Source organism: Nycticebus coucang, chromosome 21 (assembly GCF_027406575.1).
Source record: "Nycticebus coucang isolate mNycCou1 chromosome 21, mNycCou1.pri, whole genome shotgun sequence".
In the NCBI taxonomy this organism is placed as follows: Eukaryota; Metazoa; Chordata; class Mammalia; order Primates; family Lorisidae; genus Nycticebus; species Nycticebus coucang.
In genome coordinates, this window is record NC_069800.1 from 64,271,455 (window position 1) to 64,297,165 (window position 25,711).

The 25,711-nt window shown below is 43.1% G+C and overlaps 1 protein-coding gene across 7 annotated transcripts in view; it reads left to right on the forward strand.

The window, feature by feature from the left end:
* The first annotated feature begins 1,726 nt into the window (after window positions 1-1,726).
* Window positions 1,727-25,711, forward strand: part of CDH26 (cadherin 26) — a 44,391-nt gene continuing 20,406 nt past the window's right edge. For 6 of the 7 annotated variants that reach the window (XM_053574190.1, XM_053574193.1, XM_053574191.1 and 3 more), the window contains exons 1-7: window positions 1,727-1,906; window positions 11,371-11,475; window positions 13,437-13,598; window positions 21,707-21,854; window positions 23,321-23,487; window positions 23,682-23,810; window positions 25,195-25,380. In XM_053574190.1, coding sequence (XP_053430165.1) covers window positions 1,844-1,906; window positions 11,371-11,475; window positions 13,437-13,598; window positions 21,707-21,854; window positions 23,321-23,487; window positions 23,682-23,810; window positions 25,195-25,380 — 960 coding nt within the window. In that variant the 5' untranslated portion in view covers window positions 1,727-1,843. The remainder of the gene's footprint in view (window positions 1,907-11,370; window positions 11,476-13,436; window positions 13,599-21,706; window positions 21,855-23,320; window positions 23,488-23,681; window positions 23,811-25,194; window positions 25,381-25,711) is intronic. The other variant, XM_053574195.1, reaches the window with a different exon arrangement.

The following is a 25,711-nucleotide window of genomic DNA, read 5'->3' on the forward strand; positions in this document are numbered from 1 at the left end:
CACAGTAAAACCTCTGTGAGGTGGCCACACACGGGACTGGAAGACACTTGTTGGAACACACGGAGGTGGTCAACATGAGGAACTAGACTGCTATGCTGGTAGCATGTCTGGTCGGTGAAAATTAGGTCAATTTGAGGAAGTGGCCAACTACGGAGGTTCTGCTGCAATATATGGAGGGTGCCAAAAACTATGTATGTGCATTTTAAGGAAGGAAAAAATTGTATTAAAATTGTAATACTAAGTATATACTGATAACATTTGTTACCTTGCTTATTGCATCTTATATGTCTTATAATTGCAGAAGTCAAACATGACTCCAGTATTGCAGTTCATACACACACACACACAAACACACACAAACACAACACCTATACAAACACACAAACACATATACACAAACACACAGACACAGACACACACTGTGTCCAGACCTTTGAGGAGTTCAGATCCCTACATAGTTCCCACCTTGTGGACCTTAATTAATTTTATAAAGGGCAGTTTCAAAATACCAATTTCTTTCAACTTAAAACAAATGTGAAGAAGGAAGTCTCCCTGGCATTCCCCAGCCCTCCCAGACGAGTCCCTTGTGAGGCTGACACCTGCTTTTCTTGCTCACGGTTTTAATCCTTCGCCTTTTCCTAGCATCAGGCCATGCCCAACCTGCATTTCTCCCCACAAACATTTAATATAGTTTGGCTTCCTGACTTAAGAATTCTGAATTAGTGATTCTAACTTAAGTTTCTTAATAGGTTACTGTTATGAAACTAATCACTTTGAAAATAAGCACAAAGTATTTCATTTTTCTTTATATGCTGAAAATATCTTGAGGCCTTAAAATTACATTTATTACATTTTTCAATAAGCTATTAATTTTAATGAAAGCAATAAACTATTGAAATTAACATATCTAAAAGCATCTCACAGAGCTCTGAATGTACAGTAAGCCAAGAAAGTTTTCCTTTTCTTTCTTCTGTTAAAGAACTGTTTACTATTTTAAACCAGCTAATGTGATAATAAGGTAATAGCTTAAGGTAATTAAGGTGAAAGGATCACGTTGTGTTTTAAAACTTAATCATTGCAACCTTACGTCTTGATGTACTCGAACCCCATCTTTTCTGAATTTTAAATCAGAAACTCCCAGGGTTTCACAGACAACCTATCCATGGGATACCCCTCCTCCTTTAATTCCAAACTCAAAAAGGCAAAGTCATCTGAGCTTCCAGGAGGTTTTAATAGAAATAGTCTGTAAAGACCTGAGTTATGAGATATAATTGAAATAAAAATTTTTAGTGTTTTGGAAAGTAACATTTTCTTTTTTCTTTTCTTTCTTTCACATTCTTTCCCCCACCCCTTAACGAAGGGAGGCTTTCTTACAGTGATTTTCTAGTGTTTTTGCTTCAAAAGAATAAAGGTTATAGAAAATCATCATTAAAACATCCTGCTATAGAAACAGACCACCAGCTGTTCTATTTGGAAACCAAAAACCAATAAGGAAACAAGGGAACAATTCACCACCTTCCCGTGGACGCTGGTTTCTCACTCTGCCAGCCAAGTTCTCCCTGAGGTCGGACCCTGGCCAGTTTTCTGTGCATGAGCGTGACTACAGCAGCTTTATCTCCCGCCCCTCCCTTCCTAGGAACTGGACTTGTCACCTGAGATGTTAAAGCCCAAAGTCAGCCCAGCCTGCCCCACTCTGATAAGCCCAAGAAGAGTGCAGAAGGCAGGAGCAAGTTAGATGAAAGTGTCTGGGCCAAGTGACCCAACACCCTTTGCAGGAGAAGCCGCTGGCAGGGCAGAGGGAGCCACCAGCCTGGCCACCACCTGCTGAGGCCTCCCTGCCAGCATGAAGTCCAAGGCCCCCCTCTCCATACTGCTGCTGCTTCCTGTGCTGCTGGGGATGCTGCAGGTGAGCTGATCCCCTGCAGGGAATGATCGAAGCCTGGGCCAACGGAAGGAGGAGAGGGCTGCTGTGACCAGCTGAGATGCCAGGGAAGGAGGGGAGGGCTGCTGTGACCAGCTGGGATGCCAGGGAAGGAGGAGAGGGCTGCTGTGACCAGCTGGGACGCCAGGGAAGGAGGGGAGGGCTGCTATGACCAGGCTGGGACCTGGCTGAAACTGACAAGAAGGGCGGATGTGCAGCTGGGAGCCAGGGCTAGCTGTCTTTGGCATGGCGCACAGGCAGTGCGGGGCTCCCAACTCATACAAAGGGGGTTAAGGGTTACGATCTGTTTGGGAAAGCAGAGGGGCAGACTAAGGGGATTTATACTAAAACTGGCTTATATAGCACAGGCAATTTGTACTTAGATTGCATCCACACACACAAATTTTATCATGATACTTCTATTCACACTTTATATAAGATTGAGAAAATCTCAACTGTCTACATCAAAGACAACTTGAGCAACCCAATGGGGATGGTAGAGCTATATCCCCCTGCCCCCCAAACCAATTGCCACTGCTCAAGTGGGAAAACCAACAGTGAGATCAGGATTAGAAAAACACGGGCTTGTTCTGTTTGTACTTAGAGTGGACAGCATACGCAACATTCTGCTCCATTTGCCTTCTGCAGGTGGGGACAATCATTTCCTCCTTTTACTTCCAGCTTAGGGTGGGAGGAGGCAGCACAATGTTCAGGGTCAAGATTGTGGGGTCTGGATTGTGTTGCCGGTGTCCAAACCAGGCTCATCCACTTACTGCCGGGAACCTGGGCTCACCTGAGTTTGGTCCTCACCTTGGTTCTGACATGAACCAAAGGAGCTCATGTAAGGAGCTCAAAAAAGCTCAATGCCTGCTGCTACCTGCAGAAGTTGAGATTGAACTGATCTGGGGAGCAGCCTGGGTATCTCTTTTTTCTTTTTTTTTTTTGAGACACAGTCTCACTATGTCACCCTCAGCAGAGTGCCGTGGTGTCACAGCTGATAGCAACCTCAAACTCTTGGGCTTAAGCGATTCTCTTGCCTCAGCCTCCCAAGTAGCTGGGACTATAGGCGCCTGCCACAACACCCAGCTATTTTTTGTTGTAGTTGTCATTGTTGTTTAGCAGGCCCAGGACAGGTTCAAACCTGCCAGCCATCGTATATGTGGCTGGCAAGTCTGATCTCCTTTCTCGTGGCCAGCAACTCAGATTTAGGTGATCCCTTGGCCTAGAGGGGTCAGTCCAGTCAGTCAACCGCTGTGGGAGGGGTAGGGGGGGTGGGAGGGGTAAGATTTTTTTTTTTAGTTCACAAAATCTAACACAGAAAAAATATTTCTACACATCTGCCCTGCAGCTGCTTTTCCAATCTTGAACTGGCTTCACCTTTGTTATTGATCTTTGAAGCCAACGATAATCATTTCAAAACAATTATATGGTCTTCATGTTTTTCCTTTAAAAACCTTTGTCTTCCTTTATCTCTCTGAAAATACAAGTAGTTTATGACGTCATGCACATCCCTATTGCAATGACTTATTCCCCAAAGCATCATTTTCTTTCAGAGCCTCTCTCTGTTACGTAGGTTGGTGGCTCAGCCAGTGGACACTCAGGTCTGTGTCCTTCTCCTTTTCTGATCATTGTGAAAATCACTGACCATGTTCATTCATTCAGAGCTCATGCTGCAGCTATTTACTGGACACCTGCTCTGCACTTTAATAGGCACTGGGGGTAGAGCAGTAAACAAAATAGGAGGCAAGACCCTGAATTATAATACATCCACTCGAATGGAGCCCTCTTTCTGAAAGGTGGTCCCAGCTGTTTGGAGACTGGAGAATTTTCTTGACCACATTTTGCAATATCAAGAGTTGTGAGTGGTCTAATGTTCATAACACATTCCTTTTATCTCTAGTACTTTGAGGAGCCATGTTTTAATAACCCATGCTAACATGATTTTGAATGTCTGCAAATCAAATCCTGTCCCCACCTTTCCCCCAGAAGCTACTCTTACCAGGAAACAGTAGCTTTATTCTCCTTAGTGGTATTAGCACAGTGCCCAGCAACCGCTGAGGGTGTGGGCAGGCAGTGGAAATTGCACTGCAGTGTTTAATGATGGCAAATTCCAAGGAAGCAAGACACATGAAGAAAACACGATTGATGGGCGTTAGACGTCTTTAGTTATCAGAACCCTAAATCTTGCACTGGGCAAAGAGCTACGTACCCAGCAGGTGCTCAGTTATTTTTTCCAGTTGGCTGCTTTCCACTCCTGCCCCCATCCCATTGGTGTGTACCATAAACCATTAGCTTCTGTCTATCAGAAGTATCTACCGTGACCGTGATCTCCATATTTAAAAACTGGTGTGTGAGCACTGTGATGTGTGCCAGAGTTTTCCTCTGAAAATCCCCATGCCCTTGCCCAGTGACAAAGTCTAGACTCTGTTCTGCGGGGTTACATCCTTGTTCCAGATTCAGCAACAAGCAGTGACAAACCCTGGATGTGGAACCTTTCCCCTCTCTCAGGTCCCTCCCTATCTGGGGAGCCCATGAATCCTAAGCTCCAGGCTGTGGCAGGCTCCAAAGACCACGGAGGAGGAGGTTTTAAGAGAATGAAATTGGACAATGAGGAAAATCTATTATTTTTATTGTAGCTGATGGCATTTTTATCTAGGAAGTTCTGCATTGTGATATCTTTAAAAAAATTATTAGCCTTTATGCCCTGACTGATTCATTCTTTCAGACCTTTGTCCAGGACCAATATGGTGGGCAGTAGGCTTGCGGAGGTGGGGACGATGTGTTCAGGGACGAAGCTGAGCAGGTCAGGAGGGGACGGGATGGGGCTGGCTGGACACAGTCCTGAGAGCAGTGGAACCCAGTGGGGGTTTGATGCTGCAACATGGTGAGATCTGCACTTTGAAGAGATCGCCCAGCTTCCGTGCAGAGACTGTCTTAGGAAAGCGAGTTAGTGTCCTGGTACTGCCAAACAAAGTGGGACAAACAAAGTGGCTTCACATGTGAGAAAGTCATTCCCCCACTGTTCTAGAGACCAGAAGCCCCAAATCAAGGTGGCAGCAGGCCCATGTCCCTCGAAGACAGGAGAATCCTTCCTTGCCTCTCCTGGCTTCAGGGCCGCCTCTGTCCCCAGATGTCCTTCCTTTGTGCCTGTGTGTCTCTGTGGCTCTAGTCATTGGATTAGGACCTAGCCTAAGCCAGAATAACTTCATCTCAGCCTGATTACATCCACAATTATCCTATTTCCACGTAAGGTCACAGACTTGGGATTAAGATCTCAACATATGTTTTTTAGGGCAGGATTGAACCTGTAATAGAAGCTTGGGGTGGTCAGTTGAGAGGCCGGTCATGTGGCTTCTCAAGACGTTGGAAGCTGCAGCTTTTGGAGGTGGAGACAGACAGCAGGTGGCAGGCTTGAGGGAGCTTTAGGAAGACAAAGGGACAGACTTTGGATTTGGGGACCAGAGGGGAGGAGGTATCAAGGGGGACGCTGGGGTGAGAAGGTAGCTGCCTTTCGTTGATTTGAGGAGGCCTGAACACCAGGCAGGTTTGTGAGTCTTCGCCATGTTGGGTTTGGGTTGCTGATGGGCGATGCAGGGAGAAAACCGGAAACAACAAGCTCTCAGTCGGCCTTCACTTCCCTAATCACCTTGTGCATAAACGTCACAAGTTAGGGATGATAACTGGATCTTCATGTCGGACAGTCATGGGGACTAAACATCCACACGCAGACATTCGTTCGTGTGTGTTCACACAAGGAGGACATTCAGGCTCGGAGAGGTTACATTGCCTGCTGAAATCACATGGCTGCTAAAGGGTAGAAAAGGATTTCAACTCATGCCATCTAAATTCATATATTCATGTGCTTAACCTCCAGTCCATCCATACTGTCTACATTGGCCAATGTGGTAGCCACTAGCCAAATGTGACATTTAAAACTTTACTTTATTAAAATCAAATAAAATTTAAAGTTGAGTTCTACACTGTGCTCTGGCCACACTGTAGGTGCTCAGTTAGCCATGTGGGTGAGTGCTGAGGAGCAGGAGTGAGAACATCTGCATCCTCATGGAGTGTTCCCGTGGACAGCCCCATCTGGAGCTCAGAAGACAGGTACTGGGGGGAGATTTAAAGAATCTCCACAGGGCTCCATCTCAGGAAATCCTAGCACTGATTTCTAGAATCCAAGTTCTCTTTGAACAAATGTTTGCGTTCAAAAATGAAATATTTTGGGCGGCGCCTGTGGCTCAGTTGGTAAGGCGCCAGCCCCATATACCGAGGGTGGCGGGTTTAAACCCGGCCCCGGCCGAACTGCAACCAAAAAAATAGCCAGGCGTTGTGGCAGGCGCCTGTAGTCCCAGCTGCTTGGGAGACTGAGGCAAGAGAATCACATAAGCCCAAGAGCTGGAGGTTGCTGTGAGCCGTGTGACGCCACGGCACTCTACCGAGGGCAGTAAAGTGAGACTCTGTCTCTATAAAAAAAAAAAAAAAGAAGAAATATTTTCAAGCATTTCAAGAAAGAATGAATTCTGCATCGGCTTCTTTGTACCTTACGTAGACATGAAGGCTTCATTTACTCAGATAGTTTCTCCCCCAATGGTGCTGCCCAGTGGAGTGACACGGGTGGTGTGTCCCACGTCAGCACCTTCCGTCAAATGCTGTGCATGGTGGATCATGCACTATGTCTGCCTGGCACCCGTTGATAAAATGTGTGGGCGGCACTGCAGCTGGGGGAACTAGCTTCTAGAAAGTTCTCTCTCACCTCACATTATAGAAAGTATCACGCAAATCATTTGAATGATATCCTTTTTGCACAAACTACCTAAAATTGGCATGAATAGGAAATATAACAAGAATATTTACAAAATCCTTACAACAAATGTAACCGTTTCCAGCCTTCCTGCATCCCCCAGACGAGCTCGCAGGTTCCCATCTAAGGCATGAGTAAAGAGATCAGAAACGCGACACACCACAATGTGAAATTTCAGGTGTCCCTGTGGCGAAGGACACATATTAACCATGTCAAGCCTCTTTTGAACACTCCAGCTGGCTCTTAAGGGACTGTCTGTTGAGTGTGCCATTTGTTGTGCTATCAGAATAAAATGAATTTGCTGAGCTTTTTGTGTTGAAAGAGCCCTCAAAGACAACTCGTCTCCTATGCTCAACTTGCAGAAGGGGAAACTGAGGCTGAGAGAGCACAAATCCTCAACACAGGATGGCCATAAACTTTGTGCGCAATTTAAAATAGACAACTGTTTAAAATTGCACACGAACTTTATGGACACCCTCTATATTCCTTGTTTATCACCTTGGCCACCTGGAAATACACCTGTTTTAGCAACCAAATTAATTGCTTTATCCTTTTGCAAGATCTGCAATTTTTCTGTTTAAAATTTGACACCTAGGTGTAGGCCCTTAATGTAAAGCTACCAACATTAATCAAGAAGCTTTCATTGTCTGAATAAATTGATTGGCGATTTTTAGAACTCAAAAGAGTTTAAAAATTCTTTTCCTTCAGATAAATATGTTGGGAAATAAATATAATCATTATTTTGACATTCACAAAACAACCCAGTAGTATCACCCCCTTTGTCCACCGTGGGAGTGGCTGACCCCCAGAAACGGACACATGAAGAATGTTTCTTTATGTCAGGAAACCACTGCCAAGGTGTTGTGACATGATCTTGAATAAAGACAACTTCTGACAGGTGCAAGCTTCTGACAGGAAGGGGGTTGGTTGGCAGGATCTAGGGAGGCCAATTACTCTCTGTCTCCCACGTGAGCAAAATCTCTAAGTATAAAAGCACATGAAAAAAATCTGGCCTCACAGGGGTATGTATTTGGAAAGGAAATACTTTATAACCTTGAACAGATAATTGTGGATATTCTTCCTTGCTATTACACCAAAGCTTGACAGATAGTAGTGTTTTAACACTTACTTGCAATGTGGAATCTGAAACCATAATAATTAATGAACTTACCCTGCTCCCTCACATTAAAATCCACCAGTCTCTCTTGCACTTTAAATGATTCTTTTATCTGATGTGTGGATCGTTAGGAAGACTTCAGCTCATTGAGTTGTGGAGAGAGTCCACGTGTGGATATATTTCAGTCTATAAAATAAATACTCACCTCTAATAATACCTCCATGCATATCAGAAAAATTATTTATCGCAAAGCTGCCAGACTTGTCGTGATAGACACAAGTTTTCCAAACTTCTGAGTTTTACTTGAAAGCTTACATTTTATCACTGGGAATAGATTCTGTCCATTGTTTTTCTTGAAGTGACAAGCGTACTTTGTTCACCATCAAGGAATTGTGTATCAGATACCTACGCCAGCATCATCAATTTGTCAGGAGTTCTTTCGAGTAAAATGGTGTTTCACCAAAAAAAAAAAAAAAAAGTGGTCTTTTCAGCTGGACACTCCCCCAGATGCACGCTGTTTTGCTGGGCGACTGTAGGGCTAGTCACAGACAACATTTGAGGATGGACTCTCCAGTCCATCTCCAGTGTGGTGTTTTAAGAAAATCAATCATTTTTACTACTTCATCAGTTCTCAAGTGATTACAAGAATGAAGCAAATAAAGCAATTCTTTCATTCTAGTTTTCTTTCTCTTTCTTTTTCTGTTTTTCCTGCAAGTGCTTGGAGGTGAAGTGCACAGTGACCCATCTGCGTCTGTGCTGAGGCAGCAGCAATTTCATGCACTGTGGTTTTGCACTATCGGTGCACCTGTCACACAGTAAAATCAGAAAATAATGCCTTCCTGTTCCTCCATGAGAGGCTGTGAGCACCCCCGTTAACCACACTTTGAAAACCGCTGACAGAGAGACTTTCCATATGTACCTGGACGCTTATGATCCGAGCACCTTTTTGGTACTAATGAAAAACTAGACCCAACCTAAGTGACCAGCACAAAGAGAGTGGGTCAATATATTGCTGCGTTTTTACGCAGGGAACTGCTGTGTGGTGGTGACAGTGAATGAACTAGAGCCACAACACCTAAAAAGCAACATCCAGTAAAAAAATAAGTTACACAGTGATGCTTACTGTGGACCATTATTTTACAAAACTGAAACCAAGAGCATAAAGAGTTCCATGTGGTCATGAATATATCCTAGCACTTTGGGAGGCCGAGGTGGGTGGACTGCCTGAGCTTACAGGTTTAAACATGTATTGAAACGCTAAATATAATTTAGGATGAGGATTGCTTCTGACCGAGATGAGAGGGTGCATAGGGAGCTCCAGTGTTATCTGTAATAACTTACATCTCTTAACACTCTGAAGCAAATATGGTAAAATAGAGAGGTTTGCTAGAACAAGGCGATGGGGGCCACCAGTTCATTCCATTTTCTACTTCCTTGGCATGTTTTAAGCATTTTGTTATCCAATTTTCTTTTGAATGGGGACATTCCATGACATGAAAAGGTTTCATTAAAAATGTTTCATTTTTTAAAGACAGACTTTTCTTTTTACTTTGATAAGAATCTTAGCGATACATTGAATGCTCAGTCTTAGTTATACAAATAGCCTAAATTTTTTGGTAACTTTTCATTTTGATATAAAAATTGTAATTTTTAAGGAAAATACAAAGAATTCGGACACACCCTTTATGAGAATTCACCAATTATTTTATTGCCCCATTTGCTGTATCTTATTTATCCTGTGTGCATACTTTTCTTTCTCTGTCCCTTTCTCTGTCTGTCTGCCCTCTAATGCCATGCAGACGCACACACACGCACTCACACGGGCGGGCACACACACGCACACACAGGAGCACACACGCAAACACACGTGCGTACACACACACACACACACACACACTTCTGCTTGCCCTTGGTTCTGACAGACATTGCAGGACCTGACTCTTTCTGTACAACAGTCTTATTGAATATGTATATGAATATTTTTTTTGGGGGGGGAAGTTGTTGAGATGTAAATTATATAAATAAATAATTTCCAATGTAAATCATTATGTAAGCATAAAGTGTGAAGTTCCATTGTTTTATTGATTATGATAAATGATGTCTAAAAATTAGGGGAAAAACGGACTAAAAGCTCACTTCAATCCCATCACCAACTAATATCTAATGCTATTTTACATGTGTGTCTATAAACACATCTTATTTATCTGGAATAAAGTTCTATTTCCTACTTCATTAATTAGTAACAGGAGTAGTATTGTATGGTTTTAAATGTACATAACCATTAGTAATAATATATCAGAATTATTTTTGATATTTACCTTATAATTAGTATTGAGATGCAAAGAATAAGAAATCTTATTATCAGAATTATATTCTTGTTTCCAATTCGAGATCTGTGTGACTCCAGGCAGTTTCTACGTGATACTAATAAGCGTATTCTCTACTAATTAATGCCATTTTTATTTTTAAAGTTCACACCCTTGGTAGTGTAAGATGATCTTACTAATCAGACAAAGGAGTTGTTTGGAAGTCAGTTTCTTGATAAACAAAGTCAGTCTGTAGCTTCACTTAGAGAATGGATTGTGGTTTTGTGTTCTCTAGTGCCCTGCCAAAAATGCTGTGCAGAAAATAACGTAGAAACTAGATGTGGGCTTTCAGAATCTTGAGGAACTGCCAGGGAGTTTCAGAGGATGTTTTATATCTAATTAGAATACAAACAGCCTGCGAGCATCAGAAATCAGCCATCCAGAGAGCTAGCCCAGAGGTTTAACCACACTATTTTCTTCTTTATGAAATTAAAATATATTGGCTTTAATATATTCCAGTGCAGGGTGTGCACTCATGTCCCCAGCACATGGCGAGTCTCTGCCACATCCTCACGTCCTGATGTCACCACATGATGTTTACTTTTGGTGGATCACTCCCTCATTCAGAAATGTTTTAAAAAATAATTTACATGGCTGTGGATAAAAATTAACATGGCTAGAAAGCGGCTTCACTTGTAATAAATAGTCTATTGCTGTAAAAATATATAATGCAGACAAAACCTTTGTTACATTCCATCTACAATCTCTTGCCCCACAAATACCTGAGCCCAAATTCTAAGTTTCTCTCTCCTCTCCCTGTTGAATGGGAGATTAGTAGACAGAGAGGCATTAAAGGACTGTCCGTGCTGAAAGGAAACTGTCTAATGAATACTTCCAGGAAGATGGAGAGAGAACGGGAAGTGGAAACCTTTCCAACCGCTGTTGGCGTGTCTACTCCAGGATGGCTCAGGACACAGCGGGCGATATGTCTGTGATACTCAAAGATTATCTCATGAGCCCTAGGATATGGCTGGTGACATGTGCTGCACAGTTAGAAATGACCCTGTCATTGTTACGAGAATAGGCACCTGTGATTTCCAAGTTTAGGTGGTTGGTGGGGGCAGAGAGAGAGCAGGTGCCACGTGTCCACACAGGGCCTGTATGTGAGGTGAGGGTGCAGTGGCTGCAGGCTGCTCATCGTCCTTGTCGCTTGGGTTTGCAGGGAGAGTGCCATCAGCCTCTGCGGAGATCCAAGAGGAGATGGGTTATCACCACCTTGGAGCTGGAGGAGGAAGACCCAGGCCCCTTTCCCAAATTTGTTGGCGAGGTAAGTAGGGCGCTGCCTTTTGAAGACAGGCTCCCATTGCCCCCTCTGCGTCATGGTGCCCTTTGGGGGGAAGAATTAAGTCTTGAAAGGACCTATGCTATGAGTCCAGGTGGAGAAGCGGAGTAGAAAGAGCACCGGGCTGGGGCTCAGGACGCCTGTGTTCTAGAACCTGCCCCTCTTCTGCTTGAGCCTGTGAGTCCTTGTGAGTGCATGATGAGAATGGCAAACAGCAAGAGGCCGGTCAAATCCAACATGCCAGCCTGTCTCACTTGGCTCATACAGATTCTTTATTAAAAACTTCATTGTAGGGCGGTGCCTATGGCTCAAAGGAATAAGGCACCGGCCCCATATGCAGGAGGTGGCAGGTTCAAACCCAGCCCCAGCCAAAAAAAAAAAAAAAAAAAAAGTCATTGTTTAAAAATAGAAAGATCATGTTAAAAATTCTGCCCTTCTAGAGGCTTTTAAAAAATTGGAAGTTCTGAGCACATGGAGTCCACATTCCCATGTGACAACCATACGCCAGGGCTTGAGTTACCAGAAATACCACAGTCTCCACCATTCCCTGTTTCCCTCCTTGTACTGTGATGACACATGATGACTTTGGAATGCCACAGCTTTTATACTTGGCCCATGTCCCTTTCTGCTAGCTCCTTGGCACCAGTGGGCCTTTGAATGTGTACTGATTAAGTTCTCATGTAATGGTGACATTCTATGAGTTTTAGAAAAACATTAAAAATATATTGCATTTTTATAATATTTATGAAAAACAGTATATGCCTACTGTAAAAAAAAAAAACAAACCATAGAAGTTAGAGTTTTCAAGGCTCAGAGGTTAAAAGTGCATACTTTCAAGTGTTGGGAGGACTGTGTGGGCTGGTGTCCCCACGGCACCAGGTCCTCCCTGGGCGAGTTTGATCCTTTCTGTGTCTTCATCTATGCAGTGGGGTCAGTGACAGCACTTATATTATGGTGACCTCCTAAAGACTAAGTAGGGGAGGGCAATTAGGACACAGAGGGAGCCAGCTCATTCTGAGCTTCTTCTAAGTGTTAGCGGGAGGGCCATCGCTTCTCTTTCCGAGGGATAATCAGTACTAACAGACTGGTCTGTGTTCTTCCAGGTATTTCTCTGCAGATTTGCTAATGTGAATCTGGACTAAAGCAGCGAGATCACATCATGTGTTTTGCTGCCACTTGCCCTTCCTTTTTTTTTTTTTTGTAGAGACAGAGTCTCACTTTACCGCCCTCAGCAGAGTGCCGTGATGTCACAGGACTCACAGCAACCTCTACCTCCTGGGCTTCCGCGATTCTCCTGCCTCAGCCTCCCGAGCAGCTGGGACTACAGGCGCCCGCCACAACACCCGGCTATTTTTTTTGTTGCCGTTTGGCCGGGGCTGGGTTTGAACCCACCACCCTCGGTATATGGGGCCGGCGCCCTACTCACTGAGCCACAGGTGCCGCCCCACTTGCCCTTCTTGTCTAAGGAGGTGTCCCACCTTGCCTGGCAGTGAAAATAAATCTTCAACGGCTGCAGAATATCGCGTATTAGATGCAAAGAGTGTCATTATAGGGTTGTTTTCATGTTGATGGACATTTATGCTATATATATATATATATATATATTTTTTTTTTTTTTTTTGTAGAGACAGAATCTCAGCTCTTGGGCTTATGCGATTCTCTTGCTCAGCCTCCTGAGCAGCTGGAACTACAGGCACCCACCACAACGCCCGGCTACTTTTTTGTTGCAGTTTGGCCGGGCCGGGTGTGAACCCGCTATATTAGCATAACAGATTTTTTTTTAACCAGTTGCAGCCAATACTGTTGTTTCTGCGTCTTTGCACACCTATTCATTTCTTTCGTGGCGCGCGAGTCCTCACAGCTGCCTTTGATCCTTCGCCTTGCTACCTGCTTATCACAGTGGTTTGTTCTCACCCATTTTTTCTTTCTGTTTGTTCTTCTTCCAGCTGTTCAATAACATGTCTGAAAATATGACATTAATGTATTTAATCAGTGGGCCTGGCGTGGATGAATATCCAGAGGTTGGTTTGTTTTCTATAGAAGATCACGAGACTGGGAAAATATACGTTCACCGCTCTGTGGACCGAGAGACAACGCCATCTTTTATGGTATCTATCAGGATTATTGTATTTGTTCAGAATTATTTAGACTGATTATTTGCCAGGTTCTGGTACATCAAGGAGTGATGCCCTGTGACAAGTTTTAGAAGGATGCGTGGGAAAAAGAGCAACCTTGTGGGGACCTTGGCTTTGTGATGTTTCTGAAGTCAAGATGAGTTACTCTAGACCTTTATTCTACTGAGCAGTATCCCAACAGATCAGGATATCGAAAAACATGCGGGGATTGAGTCACAGAAAGTTTATAAAGTAGGCTAATCTAGTTTTTTTGAAGGACATTTGAACTATGGAGACAAACTATAAGCGCACTGCGTGGGTTGCCTAATCTCTCATGAATGAGGATTCACATACCTGTGGACCATGTCCGACTGTGCAAACAGGTATTCTTGGGGTTTAATCACCCCAACACCACAGTCTGTTATGGAGTTGAAATTCAGGTTCTAAACCAGGAAGGGAAATTGTAATAAAAAGTGTTCCCAGCGCACATGGTGGTATATCATGTTACACATCTCACTTTACCAGGAGTTTTTAGGTGGCCAGAGTTGGCTCTGTTTTGACTTCATGGGAATGGGCTTAGTTCTCAGAGCAAGAAGAGATTGTTTGACATTTGAGAAAGGTAATTTGTGAAGCTTGCTCTGGCGGCTTCAAAGCGTTTATATACACATATAATAAAACATACACCCTTAACTCACTGCTGGGCTCTGAATCTCCAATTTTTAAACAGGCAGACATTCTCCCAGAACTTCAAAAGACATGCAGAGATGACTCTGTCTGGGTCTCCGGTATCCACGTAACTCTTGCCTCCCTTCTGTGCAGCATCTGTTAAAAAGAAGGAACATGGGCGGCGCCTGTAGCTCAAAGGGATAGGGTGCCAGCCCCATATGCCACAGGTGGCAGGTTCAAACCCAGCCCCGGCCCAAAACCGCAAAGTAAAAAAACAAAAAGAAAAAGAAACAAACAAAAAAGAAGGAACATGGAGTCGTCAGAAGGGGGCCCAGAGAAGGTGTTTCTCAGTCCTTAATGAGTGGACAGATCACCTGGGATCTTCAGCAGGTCGGGGTGGAGCCAAGACCTGGGTTTCTGGTCTTGGGGTTTCAGAGAACTGCCTCCCTGCTGATCCTGGGCTGCTTCTCCGTGTGGAGTGGGGAGGAACTAGCAGTGGTCATGATCCCTGCAGGGATGAGGCCAAACCCTCAGAGATTGTTTTCTGCTGCTGTTGTTTGTTTGCTTGTAACATTTTAAATGATGCACTCGGGGTTGGCATGCTCAGAGTTTGATATGACTTTGTGCCTAGCAGCCGAGGGTGCTGCAGCCAAGTCTTTGAGTGTTTTCTGAAACGTACAGTTGAGATGGAAACACTTGGCACATCTTGGATGGATCCTAAGCACCCTTTGGACCAGAAAGTGAAAGTATGTAAGAGAAGCAAATAGATCCTCACTAGTTGTGTTGTGTCAAGATTTCAAGGTTCTGTGCTTGGAGCTTCCTGGCTGAGCCAAATCCATGTCCTGCACGAGGACCACAGTTGTCCTGCATGCCGAGTTACGTATGATCTGAGACTCGGTCCTCTCATCAGACTACAGGCTTTCATGAGATAAGACGCAGGGCGGGGTTCTGAGGTGCCTCCACCTTCCCCATCAGGCTCTGTCCCATTGCCCTCTTTTATTTTTTTCCTCCATGGTTCTCATTACCTGAAATGTGCACCTTTGCATCTGTCTCTCTGTGGATAGGGAAGCTCCCTCATTGGAATGTAAGCTCTGAGAGGGGAGAGATCCTGCTTTATTCTTAACTCTGGGGAAAACCTGCCATTTCCCCAGAGTCAAGATCAGGGCTTGTCACCTAACAGGTTCTCTGTCAATCATGTGGGAGGAATGGAAAGGTTAACACATGAGCACAATGAAATGTGTTCTCTGCCCTCCAAGGAGTCATGAGTTGAAGTACATCTCCTGAAAAGACGTGTTTGAATCTTAAGTTCAAGTACTGGTGACTGTGACCTTACTTGGATCCAGGGCCTTTGCAGACGTAATCAGATTAAAATGAGGTCCTACTGGATTGGGGTGGACACAGTGGATGACCCAGTGGACAAAGAGGCAGACACAGAGCAGAATGCCGTGTGGGGATGGCGGCAGAGACTGGGGTGGTGCCAGGGAGCGTCAGGCTTGCTGTAAACCACAGAAGGAAGCTGGGGGATGGGTGGGATGGACTCTCCCTCAGAGCCTTCAGGAGGAAGGCTGATCCCCACTTTCAGTTCTAGCCTCTAGGACTGTGAGGTAACACGTTTCTGTGGTAGGGCAAAATTCCGTTAGGGCAGCTGCAAGGAACTAGTGTCCTGTGAGCACCCCAGGGATGTGTGTCCTAGCTTACCACTCTGCTTCTGCAGAAGAACATTTATTACTGGTTTTGGCAGTCCACCAAGACAGGGAATTATTAAAAAATCAGATGAACCTAATGTAGTGGCAAAAAGGCATCCTGGTAGCACCACTTTACTTGTGAGGACTCAGAAGGAATCTCTAAAACTAGCCAAAACATTAAGTTGTGTTTGGGAGATGGAGGGGAGAGGCTAACTTCTTATTAATTCCAGAAATTTATCAGAAAGCAGGTGAAAAGTCCTGTAAGATATGAGACAAAATTGGAAAGGGGAAAAGTCTGATTTTATCTGCATTATGTTAAAATACGTTCACTTTCATAGGATACAAACACATCTCAAAATTCATCCTTTTATGTTCCTTGAAATAAATGTTTTATTGTTCTTTACCCCCGCACAGCCATTTTTGCCACTTCCAACCTGTGCATTAAATCATTCTGTAGTTTGCATTTGGCACCTGCAATGCTCCCACCTGCTCGTCTGCGTGTGAGACTCTGGATCTTCTGTAATTTCAAATAGCCATATGGTGATCCATCATGTAACCACACCATGGTTTGTTTGCCCAGGGGTGTAAATCTTAAGGCTATAACAAATGACTGAAAACACTTTCCAAGTGCAGAAAATAGCCATGACACTTACTTCTCTGCATTGTGACTCTAAGTCCCCCCAAATTCTCAGCATCTTGCCAAAGAATAAACAGCACTCATGCTTCTCAGGCATCTTACAGAGCTAAAGGTCTCAGACGTAGCTTTTAGGATAATAAATGGAATCCAAAATAATAAACATAAAACAAACATGCACTTCTTGCTGGTAAGTGGAAGGATTACAGCTGGCGCAGTCCGGGAGCAGAGAGTCAGGGTGATTAAGGGCAGAGAGTTGCTGGCACAGTCATAAATTATGGAGGAGAATGTAGAGATGGTGTGGGAGAAAGCCAATTTGCTTGCACGAAAATTTAAAAATGCATGTTAGAGTCCCCGAAGCAGGCGAATTCAGTAGCAGAAGGCCTGCAGCCCCCTTCCGTCTCACTGTGGGGGAGGAGGGCCGCTGACCTGACTAGGCTTGGGATCAGCCTGGTGGGCCCTTGGGCAGAAACCCTCGAGTGAGCAGCACGTCTGCAGAGAAAGGGGGTGGCGGAGCTGCCTCCTCAAGGTCATGCAGAGGAGAACCAGAGGGTCCAGGAAAGGGGGCAGGGGGGATGCTGAGCCAGGTGCTGCCGGGGAACCCCCACTCTGAGCTCTAAGGATCCATACTTGAACCTGGGCTACGTGGTCTCCATGAACAGGGCAGAGCAGTCACGTAGCCTCGGCATGGCGCAGAGCTGGACGCCAAGGGTGCCTCCCTCCAGGGCTTCCATGGGGTTGTAATGAGTCCACTTGTATTAAGAGCTGGGGCTCTGTGCACTTTCCCAGTGGCCCGAGCAGCAGCTTACCTGGACACGGTGGTCCTGGAGAATCAGTGCCCCCTGCTGAGCGGGCTCTGCCTAGGGTTAGCCTTTCCCTCTCCCTTTTCTGTGTCTTATATTTATTATATTTCTTTGTTATATTTCATTCAATATGCAATTGTTTTTGTTTTACACGCAGGGACATAATCTTTTTTTAATTAATGAACTTTATGTTTTAGAACGTGTTTAGATTTACAGAAAATGGAATGGAAAGTATAGTGTTCCCATTTGCCACCACCCCAGCCCCACTGCCCTGTTACCAGGACCTCGCAGTCCCGGGGAACCTTTGTTACAGCTGGCGAGCCCACGTTTTGCATTAGTATTAACTTATGCACATACTGCCCGTGAGGGCTGACCCTTGGTGTTATACTTCAGGAATTATTTGCCATGACAGGATCATGCACAGAAGTTTCCTTGTCCTGAAAATTCCCCTGCTCCCCTTGTTGTCCCTCCCACTCCCCAACCCCTGGCAAGCACTGAACGTCCGCAGTTGGAATCACACCGTATGCAGCCTTCCAGACTGGCTTTTTCACGTAGCAGTCTGCATGTAAGATCCCCCCATTTAGCCGGGTGTTGTGGCAGGCGCCTGTTGTCTCAGCTACTAGGGAGGCTGAGGCAAGAGAATCGCTTAAGCCCAGGAGTTGGAGCTGTGTGAGCCATGGCACTCTACTGAGGGCCATAAAGTGAAACTCTGTCTCTACAAAAATAAAAAAAAGACCCCCCCCCATCTTTTCATCTCTGCCTACTATTCCCTTGTCTGGGTGTGCCTCAGCCTGTTTATCCACTCGCTTACTGAAAGACCTCTTGTCTTCTCCACTTCTTGACGATTATGAATAAAGTCCTGTAAACATCAGTTTTCATGCACACGTACATTTTTCAACACATCGATGGAGGATATGGGAGGAGCACATTTAGTTTTGAAAGACACCACCGAACTGTCTTCAAAAGTGGCTGCACCATTTTGCATCCCCATCAGGAATGAATGGGAGTTCTTGTTACTTATACTGACTTTTTTAGGTGTAAAATTAATGAAGGCTTCTGATAACATTTTGCACCATAGAAAGATCTATGAAATATTAATGACAAATCTTGTCCCACCTTCTCCAACTTTTTGCTCTGTTCACATTTCACGGGGGAGGACAACAACCATAGAGTAGTGACAATATTCATTCTCCACTGATTAGATTTAATATCAAGTACTTTTTGTAACTTCTTGGACAAAGCAATGACGCTAGAGGCCTTAACTACATTTACTCTCTTCCGCCTTTGTGCGTGTTTTTACTTTCAAAAAATGCATTTCAAAAATATACATACTGTAACATTTATACCTTCCCCCAACACCGTAAGCCTGGACACTACTCATCTTTAGTCCTTCCACACGTTTTTCCCTTTGTTCAGGATGTCACAGAGATGGAATTGCACCGTATGTCACTTTTCAAGTCTGGATTTGATATTCATCCGTGCTGTTGCGTGCGTCCAACATGTATTTCATGCTATTGCTGATTCGTGAACTGAATAACACTTGGGTTCTTTTCTGGTTTTGGTGATCGTAACAAAGCTGCCTTAAACATACATTTTATGTGAATATCAATTTGTATTTTTTTAGGTAAATAACTAGGAGTGACTTAGATGGATCACATAAGTGTATGTTTGACTTTATAAGAAATTCTTGAACTATTTTTCAGCGTGGCTCAACTATTTGGTGTTTTCACTAGAAATGTTTGTGAGTTCCAATTGTTCTGAATCTTTGGCAACACTGGGTAATGGGACAGGTGTTTTTCACTTTAGCCATTTTGATAGTTATGGAGTGGTGCTCACTGTGGTTTTAATTTTGATTTCTCTAACGACAAATGATGGATTACCTGTTGTCTGTCTATCTTCTGTGGAGAAGTGTCTGTTCAAATCGTTGCCCATTTTAAAATTGCATTGCTTGTTTTTTTGAGTTTTGTATCCAAATCATTTGTCAGCATATGATATACAAATATTTTCTCCCAGCCAACGGCTTTGTCCTTCCTTCCTTCCTTCCTTTTTTCCTTTCCTTTCCTTTGCAGAGCGAAAGTTTTATGTGTTGAAGAGGTCCAATTGATATTTTTCCTTCTGGATCTTGTTTTTGGTGTCATAGCGATCACATGATCATGGGGATTTTCTCATTTTTATTTCTAACATTTTCACATTTTTATGCTTTACGTGTAGATCTAGGATCCGTTTTGAGTAATAATTATTGTCTAAGGTGTGAGATGTAAATCCAAAGTTTCTTTTTTCTTTTCTTGCTTATGGACATCCAATCGTTGCAGTACCATTTGTTGAGAAGACAGTTCCTTCCCCACTGAATTGCCTTTGTATCTTTCTCAATAGTCAATAAACTGTATTTTGTGAGCTTATTTCTGCACTCTTCACTTTGTTCCAGTGCTGTGTGTATTTATTTTTTCACCAATGCTATGCTCTCTGGATTATTGTATCTTTATAAGAAATCTTGAGATTACATAGTGTGAGTCTTCTTTGTCTTTTTAAAAATATTTTGGGTATTCAAATCTCTTTGCCTTTCCGTATAAATTTCTAGATCAGCCTGTTGACATCCCTTAAAATTTCTGCTAGCTTTTTGATTGGGCTTGCACTGAATTTATAGGTCAGTTTGGGAGGAGGTGTTATGGTGGCAACACTGAGTCATTAAGTCCATAAACACAGTGTATCTTTGCATTCAATCAGGTCTTCTTTAATTTCTTTCATCCGTGTTATATAGTTTTTAGTAAACAGATCTTGAATATATTTTATATTTATAAATGGCCCTATTTTTAAAATTTCGGTTTCTGATTATGCATTGCTGGTTTATAGAAATGTAATTGACTTTTTTTTTTTTTTTTTTGGTAGAGACAGAGTCTCACTGTACCGCCCTCGGGTAGAGTGCCGTGGCGTCACACAGCTCACCGCAACCTCTAACTCGTGGGCTTACGCGATTCTCTTGCCTCAGCCTCCAGAGCAGCTGGGACTACAGGCGCCCGCCACAACGCCCGGCTAAAACATATTAATGTTCTATCGCACGGCATTGTTAGAACTGATTTCACATTCTAGGATAATCTCCATTTGCTCATCATGTGCTTTTTTTATATATTGCTTGTTACTATTTGATAATATTTTGTTGAAGACTTTTGAGTTTAGGTTTATGAAGGATATTGTTCTACAGTCTCATAGTTTTTAAAAACATGACTTGGTATTATGATGATGTTATTCCCTTATGCAATAAAGAGGGAAGTGTTCCTTCTATATTTTCTGGAAGAGACTGTGTTGAATCGGTATTACTGCTTCCTCATTTTCTGCTAGAATTTGATACATTCCAGTCACCTGGGCCTGGACCTTTTTGTTTTTATTTCATGAAGACTTTAAACTACCAATTCCATTTCTTTAATGGACATGGACTATTCAGGTTACCTATTTCTTATCTAGAAAGTTTTCATAGTTTTTATTTCTCGAGAATTTGGTCCATTCATTTAAGTTGTCAGATACATTGGCATAAACTAGACCATACTGTGCCTTATGTCCGTAGGCACTCCCTTCTTTCACTCTCAACGGTGATTCCACCCCCCCCACTCATCACTCTTTCTAGATCCATTTAAATGATCATTTCTAAGGACCAGATCTGGATCTATTTAATCATTTCTAAGGACCAGCTCTAGATCCATTTAATCAATCATTTCTATGAACCAGCTTTTGGTTTCACGACTTGATTGTTTCCTTGTTTTCCATTTCACCAATAGATGTTCTTATCTTCATAATTCTTTCTGTGTTTAATAAGCTCTCTTTTAAAAAATTTCTTAAGACAGATGCTTGAATTATTGACTTAAGACCTATTGAAGGGAAAGTTTTCACACACATGTATTTGAGGAGGATTGACATTTCTTACCCAAGTACAGAAGTTAGCCTAATCAGTAGCCATGTACTGCAAATGCTCATTTTCCCCCCAGTTCAAGTGTCCGCCATCTGCGATGTTTCATGGCAGTGCTGACAGGTTGTAGAAAACGAAGCTCATGAGCCACTTGCCTGTATTTACTCAGGTGGAGAGCCTGAGATTGGAACTCAGTAATAGTCAGTGCATGAGTTTGTTCTGTGTGTGTTTAATGAGCTCCTGGTCAGGGCTAGCACCATGCGCCGTCCCTCAGCTGACACGGTGAACGAAAGCCATCTGATTCCGGAACTGTCAGTCTCCTGGAGGGGACAGATACAGAACACAGTCATGCTAATCTGATCAGTGACATCAAGGAAGCATTTCTGCAATGTTTATAACAATCCTTTGCTTCCTAGGTCTATTTCAATGTTGCCGATCGCTCAACAGGGAAAATTGTGGACAAATCCTTGCTTTTCAACATAAGAATCAGGGATATAAATGATCATGCACCCCGGTTTCCTCAGCAGGAGTTTAACATCAGTGTGAAGGAGAACCAAGCTGCAGGTGTGTGCGGTGGGGGCCGCGGCGGGGGCCACAGGGCTTCATCTGTCTCTGCTTCTTCCTCCTGCTTCGATTCCAAAGAGGACCTTGATCCTAGCTGTCTTTATGGGGGGAGTTTTTACTGTTCTCTCAAAGGTCACAGGCCCTGGATCAGAGTGAAAGGCTTTGAGGTCAGTTTATATTTGATGATCAAATGCTGTGGAAACTGTAAGTTGGAAGAGCTGGTATATAAATGCCAACCTAAAAATAAAGCCACATACAGTGAGGAAAAAAGAGCAGGGCGATATTGAGTTCCTGAATATCTCTGCCAACTTCTGTGAAACTTCCGTAAAACGGCGACAAGATGACGTGTGACGTCTCTGAGTTACACACCCTGTGAGTCTTCCCTCTCACCACTAGGGTGTGGACTCATTTTCATAATCAAAAACATTAATTATTTTCTAAAGTAGACTTTACAAAATTCAGAAAATTCTGAGACATGAGAGATAAATACTATTATTGTTTCAGTTTGTATCGTTTCAATGCTTGTCTTCTTTTTGCATTTTATGTTTGTTACATAGACACCGTATGTTATAGGGTGCACATGCACACTGTATGTTATATGTGCATTTATTCACAGATTTTTATTATAATTAAACACATATGACATACAATACATTTTTGTATGTACATATATTTCCCACCTCCATCATAGTATAAATGTGTTCATGTACATATTAAATATTCACACATATTGGGCTGCTTTTTCATGTGTGCAAATTTATGAATTTTCTTTTTAAAAAATACAACTCTACAGTTTGCAACTTAACTATTTTCTCCTGTAGCATCCTGTAATATGTCACGGATGTGCTTTAAAGCAGTTAAACAATCTTCTACTGAGGAACACATTTTTTTTTTGTCACTTTTCATTTTTATAAAATATGTTTCAATGAACAAATTTCAGCTATGTCCCAGTCAAGCACTGCTTATTTAGCACTAATTCGGAGAAGTAAGCTTGATGGTTCAAACTGTGTTAAGTGTTTTCATGTTTGTATCCACCAGCCCACCCCCCAAAAGATACCCCCGGCGTTGTTTGTCTTTGATTATTATGTGCTTGAACTTTTCTCTCCGTCATGTTTTCTTTTCTTTTGTCTATTTTTCTGTTCACTTATTTGCCATTTTTCTTTGTGATTTTAACCTCTATGTTGAGAATATCCAACATACATTTTAACATATCACCTGATCTATCAATTTTGCCCTTTATGTCATCTGCATTTGCAATCATAATTAAAAAGTTCTTTTTGACCTTCCAACTATTGAAATGGCCAATTTCATCTTATCGAGTGCATCTATTATTTGATTTTATATGTAAATATCTCACTCATTCTAATGTATGCCCCAATGCCATTTAACAAATAATTCATCCTCTAAGTAGTTTGATAGACTACCTTTATCCAATAATAACAATTTTTAAAAAAAATTCTTTCTAGGTCAACCGTTTTTTCAGATGTCAACAGTTGATTTGGATCAAAAAAATACTCCAAATTCTCAAGTGCTTTATTTCCTGGTTTCTCAAACACCATCACCGAAAGAAAGTGCTTTCCGGATTGATCGTCTTAGTGGAGAAATACAGCTCTCGGGGTGTTTAGATTATGAGGTTATGTGAATTTTATTATTTGAAAAATATGCATGTGTTACCGATCCTTGAGGCCCAGCCTTAGATTCTGTGTTTGCAGTGGGGAACCCTCTGTGGCTAGACTTCCTATTGTCATTGCTAAGAGAATGTTTCTTGATGAATGTTCTCCTCACCTGTGTTTGAAGGGTCTCATTTCCCTTATCCTCTTGGTGCAGACTGCGCCTCGGTTTACACTGCTGATCAGAGCCAGGGACTGTGGAGAGCCGTCCTTGTCATCCACAGCCACAGTCCACATTGATGTGAGAGAAGGCAACAACCATCTGCCTGTGTTGACCCAGGAGACTGTAAGCGTCTGGGCTGCCCTGGATTCTACAGCAAATGGCCCTGGGGGCTTCAGTTCATTTTTGCTGGAGGCATCACCCAAGACATGAGTAATTCTCTCAGTTGATTTAGGCTAGAATCAAGGAGTCAAACCACGTTGATGTAGAAGCACTTAATATTAATAACCATAGTCATGGGGCTTGTGTCTCCGCCGCCTTATCCCAGACCCTGTGTGAAGAACATTTGTGTAAATATTTCATTTTAAATTGTTGAAGCCAACAAATAAGAAAATTAAGATCTAGGGAAGGTAGCACATTCTCTGTTCACTTGAAGCCAGGGTCTCCCAACTTTTAACATGGGCCAGAGAATTCTTTGTGTTTTTAGCATTATAGGATCTGAGTTGGCATCCCTGGCCTCTGCCTGCTAGATGCCAGCAGCGTCCCCTAGATGCTTGTCCTCTAGATGCTTGTCACAGCACAAATGCCTACACACTATGTCAATGTCCCCTTGGAAGCAGAAGCCCCCTTGGCTGAGAGGCCCAGACCTGAGTTTTGCACACTGTTCAGGATTCTGAGGAATGAGGAGCAGGTGGGGTTCGGCCTGGCCCTCCCCACCTCGCCTGACTTACGGACTGGGGCTCTGCCTGGGTTTCACGGGAAGCAGATTTTCAGGCTTTACGGAAGGGTTGAAAACCACTGTGTAAGACTCAATTGGAAACAACACACCATTCTCAGGATCTGTTTCCAATTTTTTTAGATTTTACTCTTCTATATTCTATATGTATTTATAAAAGTAAATATCCATTACATTTCCCGGTTTCTCCTGGACACCCTCAATGAGGCCTTTCTTTTGTTGACTATCCAGATAAATAGTCACATTATGTTTGAACCTTGCTTCAAAATCCTTCCCTGGCTGGACGAAAAGCTGTGCTCGCAAACATACGGCTGGACCCTGTGACTTGGAAGGGCTTGTCTCGATATACTGTCAGCCACAAACATTGAGTAACAAGCTAAAGATCTATATTTGTTAGAAAAAAGATCACCTTTTTCTATATAACCAGAAGTGTCCTGTTTTAGGGGAAGAACTAGGATTTTTAGAGGATATGAACTAGGATGTATACTATTATTTTAAAAATCCTTAGAAAAATAGCATTGAGTTTGATTTAAGAGTGCTTTTGAAATGATTCAGCCGTAGACAACAGATCGGGGTAGGAGGTGTGAGATGTTCCTCACCGATGCTCCTGCTGTAGTAGCACCAGAATTTCAGATACCATAAGGTCAATTCCAATAGCAGAATGCTCCAGGCCACAGGGCATTGTGCTGAGGACCTTCATGTTCTTCCCCATCCCTCCTCCCTCATTCCGTTTCTTTATCTTTGAGACATGAAAATGACGATTGCTTCTTTCAGTATAACATTCAGATCTCCGAAGGTCAAGTCATCCAGGGCCTGCTGCGTCTCCCGGTTCAAGATCGTGATTCACCATTGACGCCAGCCTGGAGAGTACAATTCAACATAGCACATGGCAATGAAGAGGGAAATTTTGACATTCAGACTGACCCTGAGGCCAATGAAGGGGTTTTAAATGTTATCAAGGTAAAGCCATAACATGGTGGTGGTCGAGGCTGAGCCCCTACCTGTGGAATAACGAATAATGTCCAGGGACTAACAACTCGTGATGCTTACGCTGTGTGCTGAGCCCCTCACTTAGCAGGTGTCACCCCCCGAGGAAGGCAGGGCTGCATTGCCACTTCTGTGCATGGGCCAAGGGCTCCGCTTATCAAAATAATATCAATATTAAAAATTATTTGTTCCATGACCTAAAGCTTTCACCATTTGCTTTGTTTTAGGCAAAATGTAATAGATTGCTGGGTTTGGTAGCTTACCCTGTAATCCCAGAATACTGGGAGGCCCAGGCAGGTATCAC